At 42.4% G+C, this 21342-nt stretch overlaps 1 protein-coding gene across 6 annotated transcripts in view; it reads left to right on the top strand.

Annotated features, from left to right (window-relative positions):
• LOC124615782 (large proline-rich protein BAG6) overlaps window positions 1-21342 on the top strand; it is a 227613-nt gene that overhangs the window by 26975 nt on the left and 179296 nt on the right. For all 6 annotated transcript variants that reach the window (XM_047143900.1, XM_047143945.1, XM_047143927.1 and 3 more), the window contains exon 5: window positions 7824-8018. In XM_047143900.1, coding sequence (XP_046999856.1) covers window positions 7824-8018 — 195 coding nt within the window. The remainder of the gene's footprint in view (window positions 1-7823; window positions 8019-21342) is intronic.

Here is a 21342-nt window from a genome sequence, read left to right on the forward strand (position 1 = left end):
ATTAGTGCATATACTTTTTGAGAAATGGCTTCTAATAACATAAAAAATGTAAAACAGAGAAAATGAGGTTCAAAGATTTCCTTCTCATACTTCTAAATGTAATAAGCTTACCTCAATTTTAAAGTCCTCCATACCGATACTCTTCATCCTCCATGTTTCTCTTCTCTGCTCTTTGAATCTACCTGGCTTGTATTTGCAGTTAAGGAACAGCTCGGTTAGCTTTCTTGATCCTGCTCTTGTCGATGGTGTAAAATGCTTTTGTTGTAAACACACCAGGATCTGTACCAACTCTCTTCAGCACTTCAATTCTGCCTTTATTTCCGTTATTGTAACATAAAACGGCATCATAGGCACATATTTTGAGTACTTAAAGTCCACAGAATGTCCTTTTTGAGTATGTAATCCAAATTAAATTATTGAGGCTTTCATTTGCATTATGTGTTTTCTGGTAGACCCAGAAGGAGGCCGCTGCAATCGGTGGGCGAAACGTTGGTTTTTCTGTAGCAGCAGTACTTTTATACATTATGGCGCAGTACCATACCCAGTAAACTTTTATGTCGACCATATCAATATAATTCATGCACCTGTAAAAGTCTCCTGTCCCAAGTTTCGCTGCTGAAGCTGAGAGCTTATGTTCTTCATTTCGAGCTGCTTCCTTTTTTTTTTTTTTTTTTTTTTGGTAAACTGATTTCCATGAAACCGCCATTTCCTAAACAGTTTTTCCAAAGATCTTGACTTCCACGTACAGGTTTGTGAATTCAACCTTCCACCTATTAATATGTGTTAGTATTGTCAAAATGTAAATAAACCACTTGCAAGAAAGTTTTCAGCCAGAGATATTGTAAGAAAATAGCCTTCACACTGACAAAGATTCTGCTGAAGCAAGCAGTTTCCCAAATGTCAGGAAAGGTCAAGAGTGGCTGCCAGTGCAGAGTTAATCAGTTCAACAATTTAAAGGCATTTCTAAAGATGCTGTCACGATAAAATTCACACGCAACATAGATTAAACTGTGTAGATCAAGAAAATAATATTTTTGAAAAATTGATTTTTTTGGGCCAAAATCCATTACATCCCCCCTTAATACATGAAGTCAGTTTTTTCTGACCTTGCATCCTTTAAGAAACTGTTGATTTTCTAGATTTCAGTTTTGCACATACTAATATAACAAGCCATTCTTTATAAAGGCGAAGCAGGAAAAGGTACAGAGTTTTATTAATCCTTACTCTGCTGTGGGTGTCTATACATGTCCTGCTACATTGTCTCCTCAGGTGATGTGGACATACATAAGTGTGCCGGTTTGGTGTTCCTGCAGTGCTATGGGCGTCTGAATGCAGATGAGTTACTTCCATGTGTTGGTGAATAAAAAAAAAATTGGACTATTTATCATATAACATATGTGCCTCCTTGCATGCTATATTTGCAAGAAACCTTGTTTTGATATCTTGAATTGTTTGAGATATGAGTATTGTTGCGACCACATGAATCGCGATGTGCAAGGACACGAATAGATGTGTCGCTTGTGACCGTCCATCATATATAAAACACAGTAACTTGAGAAAGTGAGATCATTCTGCTCTCAATTTTAAATAAAATTTAGATGTCTTATGTAAATTTCATTCTTTGCAGTGTATGATCTAAAATCAACCATATGCAAAGTTTACGCTGTGCATATTTACCTCTGCAACCTCTAAAATTCATGCAGTGTTTTACTTAAACTGATGTGATGAGTAAGGATGACGGATAATGAAAAGAAATTCAATTTTTCACCAAGTAAAGATATCAAGTGTGAAATGTCCAAATAGCAATTTTTTTCACCTAATAGTTTTTAAGAAAAATCAAATAAGTATTTCACATTGGCCAGATGCTGTCTCACAGTGCAGACACCAACATTTGGTGAGCATTGCAACCATAACAAAAGATGCCTCCGCATAGAAAGCAGATAGCATGTCTTGTAGCAGTGAAAGGATTAAGAATGCTAAGCAAACCAGAAGCACTGTTGAACGCCTCTGCACCACAATTACAACCACCTAGTCCGGTATTTTGGAAAATCTCTTTAAACTCACAGTATTTGGGTCACAATGGCTCATGAAATGACATTCCACTGTGTGGTATATGTTTGAGGCGACCAGAGTCCTTCATTTTCTGTGAGTTGTTTTTTCTTTGAGGACTTGCGAAAAAGTAAATGGAATGCTACAAGATGGTTAATGAAAAGCCTAACTGCTTAGATATTTGTAAAAGCATGTAACAATGCTAGATTATTTATGAGCATAATTGTACAAAAATATAGCTTGCAGACATTTTTTGTTCAAGAAAATTTTGGGCACCTCCATTTTATCTACCTTTAATGAGGCTCCGCCATACATTTATCTCACTATTTTGTGATAATATTATGAAAGGAATGTTGGCACTCACCATATAGTGGAGATGCTGTCTCAGATAGGCATAACAAAAAGCCGTCACAAGTAAAGCTTTCGACCAGTGAGGCCTTTGTCAAAAATAAACACGCACGCACGCACCCACGTGCGCGCGCGCGCACACACACACACACACACACACACACACACACACACAAAACTGCAGTCTTGGGCAACTGTAGCCACACTGCAAGCAGCAGCACCAGTGCTTGATGGGACTGGCGACTGGGTGGGGATTAGGAGGAGGGTGGAATGGGGAGGGGGAGGGATAGTAGGGTAGGGGTGGTGGACAGTGAAGAGCTGCTGGTTAGATGGTGGACAGGGGAGAGGTGTGAAGGAGGGGTTAGTGGAAAAGGAGAGAAGTAAAAAGACTGGGTGTTATGATGGTCCACTTGTTTCTTTGCCACAGTTTGTTGGTGGCCATTTATGCAGACAGCCAGCTTGTTGGTTGTCATGCCATATAGAATACAGCACAGTGGTTGCAGCTTGGCTTGTAGATCACATGACTGGTTTCACAGGTAGCCCTGCCTTTGATGGGATAGGTGATGTTTGTGACCGGACTGGAGTACCTAGTGGTAGCAGGATGTGTGGGACAGGTATTGCATCTAGTCTATTACAGGGATATGAGCCATGAGGTAAGGTGATGGGAGTAGGGCTCATGCCCCTGTAATAGACCTAGATGCAAGACCTGTCCCGTACATCCTCCCACCACCACCACCAACAACAACAACAACAACAACCACAACCTATTCCAGTCCGGTCACAGACATCTCCTACCCCATCAAAGGCAATGCTACCGGTGAAATCAGTCGTGATCTACAAGCTAAGCTGAAGCTACTGCACTGTATTGTATGTGGGCATGACAGCCCTCAAGCAGTCTGTCTGCATGGATAGCCACTGACAAACTGTGGCCAAGAAACAGCTGGACCACCCTACTACTTAGCACGCTGCCCGACACGACATCCTTCATTTCATTGACTGCTTCGCAGCGTGTGCCATATCGATCCTTTCCACCAACACAAGACTTTCTGAATTGCGCTGGTGGAAACTTTCTCTGCAATACAGCGTACATTCCCATAACCCTCCTGTCCTCAACCTTCGTTAATCATTGTCCTCGCCCATCCAGTTCCTTCCCTGTTCCCATTCCTGCACTACACAGCCCTCGTTCCATCATCACACCCAGTCTTTTTACTTCTATGCTTTTTCCACTACCCACCTATCCCCTGCCCACTGTCTAACCTGCAGCACTTAAATGTCTGCCACCCCTATCCTACTATCCCTCCCCCTCCCTGCCCCAGCCTCCTCCTTACCCCCACCCAGTCACCACTCTCATCAGGCACTATGCTATTGCTAGCAGTGTGGCTACAGTTGCCTAAGATGGCTGCAGTCCTGTGTGTGAGTTGTGTGAGTGGTGTGATGGATATGAGTGTGTGAGTCTGTCGTCTATTTTTGACGAAGGCCTTACTAGCCGAAGGCTTTATTTGTGACAATCTTTTTGTTGTGCCTATATGTTACTCAGCATCCTTTCTATATGGTGAGTATATTGTTACATTCCATCCTAGATCTTTCACTGTATTGTCAGTTGCTCTCCAAACATGAAGTGCACAGAATGAAATTTCTGATAAACCCTGAGCAGTTTTGTTACTACAGACATTTTGAAAAGTATGAAATCTTTCAATAGGGCCATTTGGTGTTCAAAACCTGGGAATAATATTAGTTTTTGACTTACAAGAAACATCCAGGGTTTCATCCGCTTGTACTCAAATTAATTCGAATGGCTTTAGCTCTTATTTAATGCGACCATTGATGACATTGGTAACTGATACAATTAATTTGTTTTGAATTGTGCTTGATTTCTTTTGAACACAGAAGTGCTCTCAAAGTACTCACTAATAAACTGTTTCTGTCTAGGTAAAGGTTCCAGTAATTAAAGTTAATCCCCTTTGTTATCAGAACTTCCATCTTCAGAGTGTTCCTTGATTGCAAACTCTTGCTTGCCCAAGAAACAAAACATCAGTAAAGCTCTGGATTATAAACCTGTTTTGTTTCACATTCACATTGTTTTATGGCTAGAAGTTTGGTTCCTTCAGAAATTGAATGTTTGATTCATCCATCCCCCAATAGCTGAAAACTCTAGATTCCAAATGTGCCTTCTGGAATTCTGTCATTTTTTGTCCTTTCTGTCACGTTTCTTTGAAACACATACTCTGAAAGAAGTAAATACCAGACCGACCATACAAAATAAATGTATAAGAACACAGTTTGTTACAGAGCAACCTGGAAGCCAAGTATACTTTTTACATCAAGGAAATTGAAATAAATGTGGTGGGAATCACTTACAATATAAGCACAATTTGTTCCATAAGGCTAGCCTGAAAATAGTTTGTTGTCTAACTCACGAAGTAGAGACCCAAGTTTTCCCTCTGCACAAACCATAATATTATCAGTTGATGACTTGCACTCATGAATTATGCTACTAAAACAAATTTTGTTAAACCAGGACAGAACAGTGTGTGAAATAACACACACTTTCATAGCTGAGGCAAGCTCATTGCCACACTCCAACGCAAGTGACTGTCACATGGAAACAAGAAGTTATTTCCAGAAGTCTCCAGTGAACTGTCAGACTGGTAGCAAGTGTAACCCTGTTAACTATCAACTCGTGCATGGATCAAATAAAACTGTGGTGACATACTAAACAGTTACACTTTCCACAACACAGTGTTGTATTATAATTCTAATTGTAAGTTTTCTTCTTATTTATGGGTAGGCTGAGCCCCAAAAGTCTCTGGAGGGCTTCACAACAGACAGTAGAACAAAATGTTAAGCGGCTTGGTGTTATTGGAGGTAAGGGTAAAAGTGCAGCTTTTTCCATTGCTTGCTGCTGTTTGTAACAATTCATGTGATGAATGACTGGAAGTGAACACAATAAATGAGGGGGGCATGGGAAGTCGGTTACATTACTTGTTTGTAATTTCCTATGCTTTGCAAATTATCAGGCTTTTTTTCCTGCTCAAGGCATTTGAAGCTTGAGCTATTAGGTCTTACTCCAACAGTCATCTCAGAAGTCATGATATATTACGGAAAAACCGTGGATTGTTTCTGATAAAAATGAATGTAAGTAGCTTTGAGAAGCTGTTCTCTCATGTCCCGCCATAACCACCTTTTCGTCAGTTTCACCATATTCCGAGAAAACAGTTAAATATTTGTGACAACAAAGGTTGTGAATCTCATTGCTGCTCGTTTCACTTGCAGCAATTTAAGGTGTGCTGTTAAGTCCCAGTTTAACCACAGAAGTCATAACATATTTGTGATAACCTTGTAAATTCCATGTGCAATTCTCATTGGCTGTTTTGTACTATCGTGTAACCTGAAGATGTGGGGACGCTGCAAGTGTCCTCAACGAAAAAAAGACAAAAATAAGGAAGTAAAATTGGAGGAGTTGTACCTTACAGAAAAGCAACATTACAAAGCTCTGCATAGTTATAGTTTCAGCAAGGTTTGTTACATCATCTGAGCTCAGGCTAAAATAGTGCTGACGTGTGTGGTATTAGCCGAGCGTTGTCATGGTGGAGCATTTCATGTTGTACAGTTACATGGCAGTGAACAATACTCTTGAGTAATGACAAATTCTAATTGATGCTACTGTCAGTCAAGCAAATACCTTGACATGCACAAAAAGGTAGCAGTCTTGGAGTGTTGGTGTGAGTACCGTTTGCTGGTGGTGCAGTAGCCAAGTGGCATATTTAGTTCACAGTTTGTGGTTACTTCAGTACCACTAACACAATCAAGCATGGTTCTGTGTGTTGCCTCTGGAATAGTTGTTAATATGAAGGAAACTAAACAATTCTATGTTGGACAGACATCAGATTTCATTAGTTCAGTTGACAGAAGGTCTAGTAAGTTAAAACAGTAGGAAGCTGTACAAGCAGCCAAGGATTTTATTGAATGTTTATATAGTGAAAGAGAATAAATTCTTAAAGGTACAGGGAAGAAATACCAAAAGATGATACAATTAAATGTTTATGAAACAAAAGGAATTTTAAAATTGGAATAACATTTTGATTTCCAGGGAAAAAAGAACCTAGACCTTTGTCAACTCTACATATGTACAAAACTCATTAAATCATCACAAGCTGGCATTAGCAGTATATAGCACAGTGGACCATTTGCAAGTAATGAAGGAAATTTTAGAGTGGGGAAATAACGTAGAACTAACACTTTTTTGTCTGGGATCTATTGATTTGCAAAAGTCAGTGAGGTCTGTGCTAGTGTCCCTTCAGAAACACTGAAGAATATGTGCATCAGCTGTGCAACTTACATGAACAATGCAAAACTGAATTCAAAAAGTCAGGCAAGGTGATTCCATATCAGCAAAGCTATTCACCTTGTTTGCCTCGTGTTGGGTATAGACTTCAATAACAAATGGGACATTGGTTAAACTAATTATAAAATATCATCACATCGAAAATAATTGTAAACAGATAACTAGTTCAGTCCCTGTATTTATGGTAGTGGAGGCTTGCATGAGCAGCAAAACAAATAGTTAAAATTGCCTGCAGTGGTTGTGGTACCCCACTGTTTTCAGAAATAAACTTCCAAAGTGTCCGAACTTGAAAGTTTGTAGTTGCAGTACATTCCAAAATTTTTATGTATTACGGAGAGACATATACCTTTAATGCAATACCATTGTCTGAGAGTGGATCAGGAAGCAAGGTAGAAATGTATGTTGGGAATTACTAGAAGAAATACGAAAACAGAGGAGGACCAGGGAACAATAGGGGTTGGGAAGTCTAATTGTGGCTTACATGACAATGAAATGTAAGTGTACAGTAAATTTCTAGCACCATTGTATTGTTAGTGGGATAGGAATTTCAAGAGATGAATATCTTGGATTAAGTCATGGAAGGTAGATAAATATTAGAAAGCACGCAGGAGCAACACGTAACATAATGCATGAATAAACTTGGAAGAGGCATTTTCCACCACTTCTCATGAAATGTTTAATAAGTGATTGGTAAATATTCTATTTGAATTGTGCTAATTCACAAACTGTAGTGTTATTTGACACCAGGTGTTACCTGGTTGGTGTGACCGTTTCATTTGAAGCATACTTATTTACAGGCGTAACAGATGTTGTTTGCCTTATTGGTGCACTGGACCTTTGTTCACTAAGATGGGGCATAGTTGGAGCAAGAATTACTTTGTTTCAGCTGCCAGTGGACTAAGATCACACAATTGCCTTCACTTCTTCCTTTCTTTTTCATTTATATTTCTTCAGTCCTTTTACTCATTTCTGCTCACTCTTATTCTGTAAATAGAAGTATTTATTGAAATAAACACTGTAATATGTGAAAGCTGGAATGGCTTTCTAAGAACTTACTGCTTAATTTAACTTAATTTTTCAGATGTGAATGGAAAAGTTATACATTTAGTGCAGAGACCTCCACCTCAGGTCACCAGGCAAAATGGAAATCAATCCAGCAATCGAACAACTTCCGGCCAGCATCGGCGTGCAAATCATGCTTTCCGGCCGCGTGTTGATGCTAATGCTATGTACCTTGGTGCCATGGCTTTTCCAGCAGATCTCATGGATGCTCAAGGTATAAAACTACACAGTTTCATTGTTGGTATATTGTATTACAAAAGTTATATGCTTTAACATATGATTACCATAAGGCTTTTTTCATGGTTGTAAATATGCATTCTTACTTGGAAGAGAGCAAGAAATAATGCAGGGTCAAATCTGGCTTTTTTGTACAAGTCAGTGTCATCACATCCATCCTACCATTGGACAGGTAATATAAGTTCTAGCACAGAAGAAAAGTGTTGCATTGGTGCAAACACTGTCTCGTGAGATTGAAGAAGTTTGGTAAAGGAGATGTTATGTTGCACAAGAGTTAACTTGCTTTACTCCCAAACTGTAACGCAAAATACGTATCCTGAATTTTTTGTGAGAAGATCCACAATGAGCATTGAACAGTATATGAAAGCAGTTTTCAGGAAGAAGTCGTCGTATTACTGAATGCACAAACAGTGGATTTAGTGTTTGAATTCTATTTCTGCCAGTTGACTGTACAAAATTCATTATTTTACATTACTATCATGCTTTTGGCTGTAATCCATTACCAGGTACAATAATATTGGGTATTAATTATACCTTGTTAAGTGAAGTCATCGTCAAGATCTATTAAACTAGGTGCCCCAGCATGTAGACAAGTACAAAATCACCAAAATGTATGGTAGACAGAGAGCAAATATGTTTTCCAACCATAGAGCAATTGAGCCACAAAATAAACATCAAAACAGTCTTCATATTTGCAGCCTTTTTTGTCAGTTGTTAATAACTTCAATTATGTTTCATCATGAAGATAAGAAAACTGATGTCTTTAGCAACTGAAATTTATTCTTGAGTACCAGACGTATTTCACCTACTCATGTTAGGCATCTTTAGTAGTATTCATTTCTGTAATCTGTTCATCCATGCGTTTGTTGTTCTATATGTGCAGAGAAGTAATATTGGAAGAAACATATACCATGTGCATTTAGCACATGCACTACGTGATCAAAATTATCCAAATATCTGGCTGAAAATGACTTAAAAGTTCGTGGCACCTTCCATCGTTAATGCTGGAATTCAGTATGGTGTTGTCCCATCCTTAGTCTTGATGACAGCTTCCACTCTCGCCGGCATACGTTCCATCAGGTGCTGGGAGGTTTCTTGCGGAACGGCAGCCCATTCTTGAGAGTGCTGCATTGTGGAGAGGTACCGATGTCGGTCGGTGAGGCCTGGCACGAAGTCGATGTTCCAAAAAGTCTCACAGGTGTTCCATAGGATTCAGGTCAGGATTCTGTGCAGGCCAGTCCATTACAGGGATGTTATTGTCATGTAACCACTCTGCCACAGGCCGTGCATTGTGAACAGGCGCTAGATCTTGTTGAAAAATGAAATCGCTATTCCCAAATTGCTCTTCAACTGTGGGAAGCAAGATGATGTTTAAAACATCAATGTAGGCCTGTGACGTGATAGTACCACACAAAACAACAAGGGATGCAAGCCCCCTTCTTGAAAAATGTGACCATACCATAGCATCACCGCCTCAGAATTTTACTGTTGACACTACACACACTGACAGACGACGTTCACTGGGCATTCGCCATACCCACACCCTGCCATCGGATCGCCAAATTGTGTACCATGATTAGACACTCCCCAAAACATTTTTCCACTGTTCGGTTGTCCTATGTTTACAGTCCTTACACCAAGCAAGGTGCCGTTTTGCATTTACCGGAGTGATGTGTGGCTATGAGCAACCCCTTGACCATAAAATCGAAGTTTTGTCACCTTCTGCCTAAATGTCATAGTACTTGCAGTGGATCCTGATGCAGTTTGGAATTTCTGTATGATGTTAGGGATAGATGTCTGCCTATTACACTTTACAACCCTCTTCAACTGTCTGTGGTCCCTGTTAGTCAGTAGACGAGGCTGGCCTATAAACTTTTGCGCTGTTAGTGTCCCTTCATGTTTCCTTTTCACTATCACATTGGAAACATTGGACCTAGGGATGTTTAGGAGTGTGGAAATCTAATGTACAGACGTATGGCACAAGTGACATACAATCACTTGATCACATTTGAAGCCTGCGAGTTCAGCGGAGCCTCCCATTCTGCTATCTAACGATGTCTAATGGCTACTGAGGTCACTGATACAGAGTGCCTGGCAGTAGGTGGCAGCACAATGCACCTAATATGGAAATCATATGTTTTTGGAGATGTCCGGATACTTTTGATCACATAGTGTACAGAACACATGGTCCCAAAAATGAATACTACTGAAGATGGCTAACATAAGTGGGAGAAACATATCTGGTGCTCAAGAATAAATGTAAAGTTGCCTGAACAGTAATTACATGTGCAGTGAACATAGTATGAAAATATACTGTCGATGTTACACGTTGACTGGTGGACAAAGGTGAATAGCGTAGGTTGTAAGTCTGTGGTACAGTATCACAAAAATGTATGTTAGACAGGTAGCAAATGTTTTCCAACCATAGAACAATTAAGCCACAGAATAAACGTCAATACAGTCGTTACATGTGCAGAAAATGTGGTCTGAAAATATATTATTAAAGTTAGTGGCTGACTGGTAGTCGAAGGTAAACAGTGTGTGCGAAGGTAAACAGTGTGTGTTGTAAGTCTGTCTTGCATATTCCATGATTATCTAAGGCAGGGGTCTCCAAACTTTTTAGTCCGCGGGCCACATTGACTCCTCCACAAAGTCATAAGGGCCAAGATCTACCTAGTGGGATTAACGCACCCTAGCACTCCACGATCACCATAATGTAAGGCTAAAGGAAAGATGAAATCCCAAAAATCCAAGGTTGTGGGAATAGCTAGCACTGAAACGAACTATGATTTTTATTTAATTATATAATTTTTATTGGTGGACGTACCTGACCGAAATTCTGACAGAAATTCTGGCGGATTTCACCGACAAAAAAGTATGTCACTGCACATTCTTCACGAAAGCATCCTGCAAAGTTGACGAAATCTCAAAATCATTGTTAGCAACACTATTACTGCAAGACGTAACAGAGGTAGAGTATGTCAACGCATTGTTATTTCAAGCGGCGCAACAATAAGTTCAGTTATGTAGTCTTGTAGTGAGTAGCAGAGCCAATGTCGCGGTGTATTGGTCGCGATAGGCCTCGAAACTCAATTGTTGGCAGTATAGGTACCACCTCAAATATTTGGCGGGCCAGATACCGGGGAAGTCCGGCCAACTAACGCGGGCCGGTTTGCTGGCCCTCGCGGGCCGTAGTTTGGAGAGCCCTTATCTAAGGAATATGCAACATATACTTACAACATACACTGTTCATCTTTGACTACCAGTCAACCATGAACTTTGATAATATATTTTCATACCATGTTTACTGCACAATAACAACTGTATTGATGTTCATTCTGTGACTTAATTGTTCTCTGGTTGGAAAGCATTTGCTACCTAACGTACATTTTTGTAATTTTGTACTCTTCTACACACTGAGACATCCAGTTCAATAGATTTCAACAATGAATTCACTTAACAAGGTCTAATTATACCCAACTTTGTTGTACCTAATAACAGCTTAAGTCCAAAATCATGATAGCAGTATAAAATAAAGAATTTTGTACAATCAAATGGTGAAAATATCATTTAAACATTATCAAATGACTGTGGGCCAAATATATGAGAAAATTGTCAGTGTTTTCAGCTGCCTGAAATGAAGGAGACATAGGTCGTGGCAGTCAATATCTTTCTAACTTGTGTGATAGCAGTGACATAAACCATTCCAACTTCTTGAAGTTTACAGTAGCAGAGGGAACAGTGTTACTAAAATTTGACAAAAAATTAATTTTATCGAGTTTGGACCACAGAGGCATTGTTTAAGAATCAGCAGCACTGCACAGAAAAGCCTTCCTAAATCCCTTCGACTGCACTGCAGTGAGTTAGTCAGCTGGAGATAGCCACATGAGTCCCATTGATAACCTTCTTCTGGAAGTGTGTGTGGCGTTGGGGTCTTCAGTCCAAAGACTGGTTTGATGCATCTCCCCATGGTAGTGAATCCTGTTCATCTCTGCATAACTGCTACAGTCTGTACCAATTTGAACCACTCACACTACAATCAGTTTCATTCAGTACCTCTCAATTGTTATTTGATCCATCCGTCAATCTTCAGCATTCTTCTATAGAACCAACTCACAGTAGCTTCTATTTTCTTCTTGTCTGAATTGGTTATCAACCACATTTCACTTCCATACAAGGCTACAAACCAAAAAAACACGTTCAGAACAACTTCTTAACAAATATATATATATATATATATATATATATATGTTAAGAAGTTGTTCTGAACGTAATTCTGCTCGTACTGAGCAGAATTACTATCGCAACGACACAGTCATCAGTAGGGTAAAACTAACCTGTCTCACGACGGTCTATGTGCGGTGTATGTGCTGATGGGTGTGCGTGTGCGTGTGCGTGCGAGTGTATACCTGTCCTTTTTTCCCCCCTAAGGTAAGTCTTTCCGCTTCCGGGGTTGGAATGACGCCTTACCCTCTCCCTTAAAACCCACATCCTTTCGTCTTTCCCTCTCCTTCCCTCTTTCCTGATGAGGCAACAGTTCGTTGCGAAAGCTTGAATTTTGTGTGGATGTATGTTTGTGTTTGTTTGTTTTTCTATCGACCTGCCAGCGCTTTCGTATGGTAAGTCACATCATCTTTGTTTTAAATATATATATAAACCATTCCAACTTCTTGAAGTTTACAACCTGAAAACAGCTTTTGCATCCCGTAACTACCCTCCCGACCTGGTACAGAAGCAAATAACCAGAGCCACATCCTCATCTCCTCAAACCCGGAACCTTCCACAGAAGAACCCCAAAAGTGCCCCACTTGTGACGGGATACTTTCCGGGACTGGATCAGATTCTGAATGTGGCTCTCCAGCAGGGATACGACTTCCTCAAATCCTGCCCTGAAATGAGATCCATCCTTCATGAAATCCTCCCCACTCCACCAAGAGTGTCTTTCCGCCGTCCACCTAACCTTCGCAACCTCTTAGTTCATCCCTATGAAATCCCCAAACCACCTTCCCTACCCTCTGGCTCCTACCCCTGTAACCGCCCCCGGTGTAAAACCTGTCCCATGCACCCTCCCACCACCACCTATTCCAGTCCTGTAACCCGGAAGGTGTACACGATCAAAGGCAGAGCCACGTGTGAAAGCACCCACGTGATTTACCAACTGACCTGCCTACACTGTGAAGCGTTCTATGTGGGAATGACCAGCAACAAACTGTCCATTCGCATGAATGGACACAGGCAGACAGTGTTTGTTGGTAATGAGGATCACCCTGTGGCTAAACATGCCTTGGTGCACGGCCAGCACATCTTGGCACAGTGTTACACCGTCCGGGTTATCTGGATACTTCCCACTAACACCAACCTGTCAGAACTCCGGAGATGGGAACTTGCCCTTCAGCATATCCTTTCTTCTCACTATCCGCCAGGCCTCAATCTCCGCTAATTTCTAATTTCAATTTGCCGCCGCTCATACCTCACCTGTCTCTCAACTTCATCTTTGCCTCTGTACATCTGCCCCGACTGACATCTCTGCCCAAACTCTTTGCCTTTACAAATGTCTGCTTGTGTCTGTGTATGTGTGGATGGATATGTGTGTGTGTGCGAGTGTATACCTGTCCTTTTTTCCCCCTAAGGTAAGTCTTTCCGCTCCCGGGATTGGAATGACTCCTTACCCTCTCCCTTAAAACCCATATCCTTTTGTCTTTCCTTCTCCTTCCCTCTTTCCTGACGAGGCAACCATTGGTTGCGAAAGCTAGAATTTTGTGTGTATGTTTGTGTTTGTTTGTGTGTCTATCGACCTGCCAGCGCTTTTGTTTGGTAAGTTTCATCATCTTTCTTTTTAGACATATATAAATATATATATATACACACACACACACACACACACACACACACAGACATTTATAAAGTCAAGAGTTTCGGCAGGGATGTCAGTCGAGGCGGAAGTACAGAGGCAAAAATGATGTTGAATGACAGGTGAGGTATGAGCGGCGGCAACTTGAAATTAGCGGAGGTTGAGGCCTGGCGGGTAACGAGAAGAGAGGATATACTGAAGGGCAAGTTCCCATCTCCGGAGTTCTGACAGGTTGGTGTTAGTGGGAAGTATCCAGATACCCCGGACGGCGTAACACTGTGCCAAGATGTGCTGGCCGTGCACCAAGGCATGTTTAGCCACAGGGTGATCCTCATTACCAACAAACACTGCCTGCCTGTGTCCATTCATGCGAATGGACAGTTTGTTGCTGGTCATTCCCACATAGAAAGCGTCACAGTGTAGGCAGGTCAGTTGGCAAATCACGTGGGTGCTTTCACACGTGGCTCTGCCTTTGATCGTGTACACCTTCCGGGTTACAGGACTGGAGTAGGTGGTGGTGGGAGGGTGCATGGGACAGGTTTTACACCGGGGGGGGGGGGGGGGGGGGGGGGGGTTGTTACAAGGGTAGGAGCCAGAGGGTAGGGAAGGTGGTTTGGGGATTTCATAGGGATGAACTAAGAGGTTACGAAGGTTAGGTGGACGGCGGAAAGACACTCTTGGTGGAGTGGGGAGGATTTCATGAAGGATGGATCTCATTTCAGGGCAGGATTTGAGGAAGTCGTATCCCTGCTGGAGAGCCACATTCAGAGTCTGATCCAGCCCCGGAAAGTATCCTGTCACAAGTGGGGCACTTTTGTGGTTCTTCTGTGGGAGGTTCTGGGCTTGAGGGGATGAGGAAGTGGCTCTGGTTATTTGCTTCTGTACCAGGTCGGGAGGGTAGTTGCGAGATGCGAAAGCTGTTTTCAGGTTGTTGGTGTAATGGTTCAGGGTTTCGGGACTGGAGCAGATTCATTTGCCACAAAGACCTAGGCTGTAGGGAAGGGACCGTTTGATATGGAATGGGTGGCAGCTGTCATAATGGAGGTACTGTTGCTTGTTGGTGGGTTTGATGTGGACGGACGTGTGAAGCTGGTCATTGGACAGATGGAGGCCAACGTCAAGGAAAGTGGCATGGGATTTGGAGTAGGACCAGGTGACTCTGATGGAATCAAAGGAGTTGAGGAAATTATGGAGTTCTTCACTGTGAGTCCAGATCATGAAGATGTCGTCAATAAATGTGTACCAAACTTTGGGTTGGCAGGCCTGGGTAACCAAGAAGGCTTCTTCTAAGCAACCCATGAATAGGTTGGTGTACGAGGGGGCCATCCTGGTACCCATGGCTGTTCCCTTTAATTGTTGGTATGTCTGGCCTTCGAAAGTGAAGAAGTTGTGGGTGAGGATGATGCTGGCTAAGGTAATGAGGAAAGAGGTTTTAGGTAGGGTGGCAGGTGGTGGGCGTGAAAGAAAGTGCTCCATCGCAGCGAGGCCCTGGACGTGCGCAATATTTGTGTATAAGGAAGTGGCATCAATGGTTACAAGGATGGTTTCTGGGGGTAACAGATTGGGTAAGGGTTCCGGGCGTTCGAGAAAGTGGTTGGTGTCTTTGGAGGATGGGAGACTGCATGTGATGGGTTGAAGGTGTTGATCTACGTAGGCAGAGATACGTCACAAACACAATCATCCTGGCCGCCCCATTGTAGCTGGTTACCAAACCCCCACAGAACGTATCTCTGCCTACGTAGATCAACACCTTCATCCCATTACATGCAGTCTCCCATCCTTCCTCAAAGACACCAACCACTTTCTCGAACGCCTGGAATCCTTACCCAATCTGTTACCCCAGAAACCGTCCTTGTAACCATTGATACCATTTCCTTATACACAAATATTCCGCACGTCCAGGGCCTTGCTGCGATGGAGCATTTCCTTTCACGCCGATCACCTGCCACCCTACCGAAAACCTCCTTTCCTCATTACCTTAGCCAGCTTCACTCTGACCCACAACTTCTTCACTTTCGAAGGCCAGACATACCAACAATTAAAGGTAACAGCCATGGGTACCAGGATGGCCCCCTCGTACGCCAACCTATTCATGGGTCGCTTAGAGGAAGCCTTCTTGGTTACCCAGGCCTGCCAACCCAAAGTTTGGTACACATTTATTGATGACATCTTCATGATCTGGACTCACAATGAAGAACTCCAGAATTTCCTCTCCAACCTCAACTCCTTTGGTTCCATCAGATTCACCTGGTCCTACTCCAAATCCCATGCCACTTTCCCTGAGATTCACCTCCATCTGTCCAATGGCCAGCTTCAGACGTCCGTCCACATCAAACCCACCAACAAGCAACAGTACCTCCATTATGACAGCTGCCACCCATTCCACATCAAACGGTCCCTTCCCTACAACCTAGGTCTTCGTGGCAAACGAATCTGCTCCAGTCCTGAATCCCTGAAGCATTACACCAACAACCTGACAACAGCTTTCGCATCCCGCAACTACTCTCTCGACCTGGTACAAAAGCAAATAACCAGAGCCACTTCCTCATCCCCTCAAACTCAGAACCTCCCACAGAAGAACCCCAAAAGTGCCCCACTAGTGACAGGATACTTTCCGGGACTGGATCGGACTCTGAATGTGGCTCTCCAGCAGGGATACGACTTCCTCAAATCCTGCTCTGAAATGAGATCCATCCTTCATGAAATCCTCCCCACTTCACCAAGAGTGCCTTTCCGCCGTCCACCTAACCCTCGTAACCTCTTCGTTCATCCCTATGAAATCCCCAAACCACCTTCCCTACCCTCTGGCTCCTACCCTTGTAACCCCCCCCCCACCCCCCCACCCGGTGTAAAACCTGTCCCATGCACCCTCCCACCACCACCTACTCAGTCCTGTAACCCGGAAGGTGTACACGATCAAAGGCAGAGCCATGTGATTACCAACTGACCTGCCTACACTGTGAAGCTTTCTATGTGGGAATGACCAGCAACAAACTGTCCATTCGCATGAATGGACACAAGCAGACAGTGTTTGTTGGTAATGAGGATCACCCTGTGGCTAAACATGCCTTGGTGCACGGCCAGCACATCTTGGCACAGTGTTACGCCGTCCGGGGTATCTGGATACTTCCCACTAACGACAATCTGTCAGAACTCCGGAGATGGGAACTTGTCCTTCAGTATATCCTCTCTTCTCGTTATCTGCCATGCCTCAATCTCCGCTAATTTCTAATTTCAGTTTGCCGCCGCTCATACCTCACCTGTCTTTCAATCTTTGCCTCTGTACTTCCGCCTCGACTGACATCTCTGCCGAAACTCTTTGCCTTTACAAATATCTGCTTGTGTCTGTGTATGTGCAGATGGATGTGTGTGAGTGTGTGTGTGTGAGTGTGTGAGTGTGTGTGTGTGAGTGAGTGAGTGAGTGAGTGAGTGAGAGAGAGAGAGTGTGTATACCTGTCCTTTTTTTCCTCCTAAGGTAAGTCTTTCCGCTCCCGGGATTGGAATGACTCCTTACCCTCTCCCTTAAAACCCACATCCTTTCGTCTTTCCCTCTCCTTCCCTCTTTCCTGATGAAGCAACCGTTGGTTGCAAAAGCTTGAATTTTGTGTGTATGTTTGTGTTTGTTTGTGTTTGTTTGGTTGTCTATCGACCTGCCAGCACTTTCGTTTGGTAAGTCACATCATCTTTGTTTTTAGATATATTTTTCCCACGTGGAATGTTTCCCTCTATTTTCAAAATGTCCTCCGTTAGCGGTGATACATGCATCCACCCTCCGTCGCACGGAATCCCTGATGCGCTGATGCAGCCCTGGAGAATGGCGTATTGTATCACAGCCGTCCACAATACGAGCACGAAGAGTCTCTACATTAGGTACAGGGGTTGTGTAGACAAGAGCTTTCAAACGCCCCCATAAATGAAAGTCAAGAGGGTTGAGGTCAGGAGAGCGTGGAGGCCATGGAATTGGTCCGCCTCTACCAATCCATTGGTCACCGAATCAGTTGTTGAGAAGCATACGAACACTTCGACTGAAATGTGCAGGAGCTCCATCGTGCATGAACCAAATGTTGTGTCCATACATCAAATGGGCATCTGCCAACTCGGCATTTGTAAACATTCACTGACTGCAAAACCACGTTCGTGCTGAACACTAACCTGTTGATGCTACATACTGATGTGCTTGATGGTAGTACTGTAGAGCAATGAGTTGCATGTCAACACAAGCACCGAAGTCAACATTACCTTCCTTCAATTGAGCCAACTGGCGGTGAATCGAGGAAGTACAATACATACTGACGAAACTAAAATGAGCTTTAACATGGAAATTAAGCGTTTCCAGATACATGTCCACATAACATCTTTTCTTTATTTGTGTGTGAGGGATGTTTCCTGAAAGTTTGGCCGTACCTTTTTGTAACACCCTGTATATATAGCAAGTCTATATTTTATATCACAGTCCCTTGCCATCTCTTGCCCCCCTGAACTCTATAGGTCCCTTGCCGAATTCTTCCTGGGTTTCCTTGGCAGTTTGCTCCCTGCACAGATTGAATAACATTGGGGATGCACTATAGTCTGACTTCCCTCTCAACTATTGTAACTGCAGTCTGGTTCATATAAAAGTTGTAAATAACATTTCACTCCATGTACTTAATCCCTGCTAGCTTCAGAATCTCAGAATATAGTCTAGTCAGCATTGCCACAAACTTTCTCTAAATCTACGAATGGTATAAAACTGGTTTGCTTTTCTTGAATGTGTCTTCTAGGATAAGTGGCAGGGACAGTATTGCTTTACATGTCACTACATTTTCTGGATCCCAAACTGACATTCCTAAAGATCAGCTTCTGCAAATTTTTCATTCTTGTTTAAATAATTTGTCAACATTTTGCATACATAACTTATTAAACTGATTGTTCAGTGATATTCAGGCAAATTGGCACATGTTTTCTTTGGAATTGCTGCATTCTTCTTGTAGTCTGAGGGTATTTATCCTGTCTCATCTTGTACACCAGGTGGAATGACTTTGTAATGGCTAGGTCTCCAAGGGTATCAGCTGTTCTGAAGGAATGTAGTCTACTCCAGGGGCCTTGTTTTCACTGTCTTTTAGTGCCCTATCAAATTATTCCTGTAATACTGAATCCCCCATCTAATCTTCACCTGCTTTCTCATGTGTGTAATATTGTCCTACAGGTTGTTTCCCTTGTACAGGCCCTCTATGTAGGTTTTAAGCACATGGTGGTTGCTATAAAATTCCTAAAACAGTTATTTCTCTTGTTTTGCCAGTTTTAACATGTCCCATTTTGTCACAGTGTGATGAGGTGTGGGAGCTCCACACTCTGTGTTGCCCTTTCCAAGGTTGATGCAGCACATTCAGGTTTCACATAAGAGTCTGTTGCATCACGAGGCCCTGTGAACATGAACAAGAGTTTACTTGAGTTGTCAGGGAAGCACATGAGAAGCAGATGTGTTTGAATATAGACTTACAGAAAATGCATTCCAAAAACTGTTGCTTTGAAGAGAAAATTGAGTATAATTCCACATGAAATTACTGACCAAAAACTGTTTTTTTTAAAACCATTATCAAACCCCAACCAATGGAATAGCACCACATTGGTTACATAAGAAAGCTTTCAGCTCAAGAGTACCTTTTGAAGCCAATGATGAGAAAGATACATGAGTAGTGGTACAAGATACTACTGATAGTTGTACTCATTGTGGAAGCAGTGATACTCTTTCATTATTATCTGAAGGAATAGCTTCAGCTTCAGAGAACGTCAAAGGGTGCTTCAATGACACAGATGCCATGCTTCTATAGAACATTTAATAGCATTCAAGGAGTTTTGAGTGAAGACATGATTTTTAATGAAGAAAGAAGTGTTGGGTACAGTATGTATCGTCTGTGAGGGCCCACACCACACCTTCTCAGGTATGGACTAAATTCTGCCGCATTTACAGCTAAGCGCTGTCCGCAGTAGTTCCTGGCATATCTGTCAAAGGTGACACCTGTATTGATTCCACAGTCATTGCTGAATGTTTCACAGCGCGCTTTGTAGAACTGTTTGCTCGCAGTAACTACCATCCTAATTTCTTGACCTGGAAATGCCTGATGGAACGGAACTGCTTGTCCTTCTGCGCGCAGAGATTCAGACCGTACAATGTTTCCTTTAGCGAGTTGGAGTTCCACAGCACTTTTGACAGTGTATGTTGAAACATGGCTTGTGAACCTGATAAAATCCACACTTAAATCCTGAAATACCTTAGCAGTGACAGCACAAAACATGTCCGCACTTTTTTCATTTGCATTTAGGGAGGATGTGGGTTTTATTATTCCTTTCATGAACCTAGGAAAAGAAACCTCAAATTTTGACTAATTATCAACCCATCTCTTTAACAAAGGAGTTGCGTAAATTATTTCAAAGAATGGTAAAGTGATGATTGTTGGTGCCTCGAAGCCAGAGAACATTTATCACAGTTTCAAAGTGGGTTTTGGGCCCTGTGGTCCACCACCGACTGATTTGTCTGAAATTTGCAGTGCTTAATGCTTTTGCTCATTGCGAACATCTGATCGCAATGTTATTTGACCTTCAGAAGGTATGTTACCAGCTGGCACCATCACATCCTCTCTACATTGCATAATTGGGGTTTTGGGGCTTATTACCCATTTTTATCCAGAATTTACTATCCCTCTGACTCTTACTGGTTCAGATAGGTTCACCATCAGCACCAATACATGTAGAAACCTAGGGTACCACAGGTATTTGTTCTGAGCATAACCATCTTCACCATTGCCATCAATTGTATCATGACCTCAGGGGGATCCATGGTCTCACTGTCACGGTATGTGGACGAACTTTGCCTGTATTACAGCCCTGTGTCATTTTGCATTGTGGAGTGCCAACTTCAGGGGACCGTACAGAAAGTAAATTATTTAGCCCTGATTCAGGGATATGTTTTCTGTCATAAGAACTTGCATCATGCAGTTTTGCTGAGTCAGGACTCTGCAACCTGACCCAGAACTTAATCTCAGTAATTGTTTACTTGAAGTCGCCGAAACTTTCAAATTTTTATGTCTTTCATTTGACAGTAATTTAACATGCTCACCACATGTGCATTGGCTCAAGGGGAATTACATGAGGAAACTTAATACCCCCAGGTTTCTCAGCAGCAGCTACTAGAGTGCAGACTGCCCAGGTCTTCTGTGAATATACAAAACTTTGATTTTATCCCACCCTACAGATCAGCAGCAACAGCGGTATGAGACATTGTCCACCACAGTGGCATGTGGTTGGCAACTGAAACCTTCCATATGATTTCTGGAGACAGCCTGTCGGATGTCAGTGTCAGATGCCTACTCATCCATGATATTCTACTCAACTCTGTTTCACAGCCAAAATATCAGGCAGTTTACAAATTGGCCAAACATGAGTAGCCTAGCTGGTGTAAGATTGTAGGCTG

The sequence above is a fragment of the Schistocerca americana genome, chromosome 1 (genome assembly GCF_021461395.2).
Source record: "Schistocerca americana isolate TAMUIC-IGC-003095 chromosome 1, iqSchAmer2.1, whole genome shotgun sequence".
In the NCBI taxonomy this organism is placed as follows: Eukaryota; Metazoa; Arthropoda; class Insecta; order Orthoptera; family Acrididae; genus Schistocerca; species Schistocerca americana.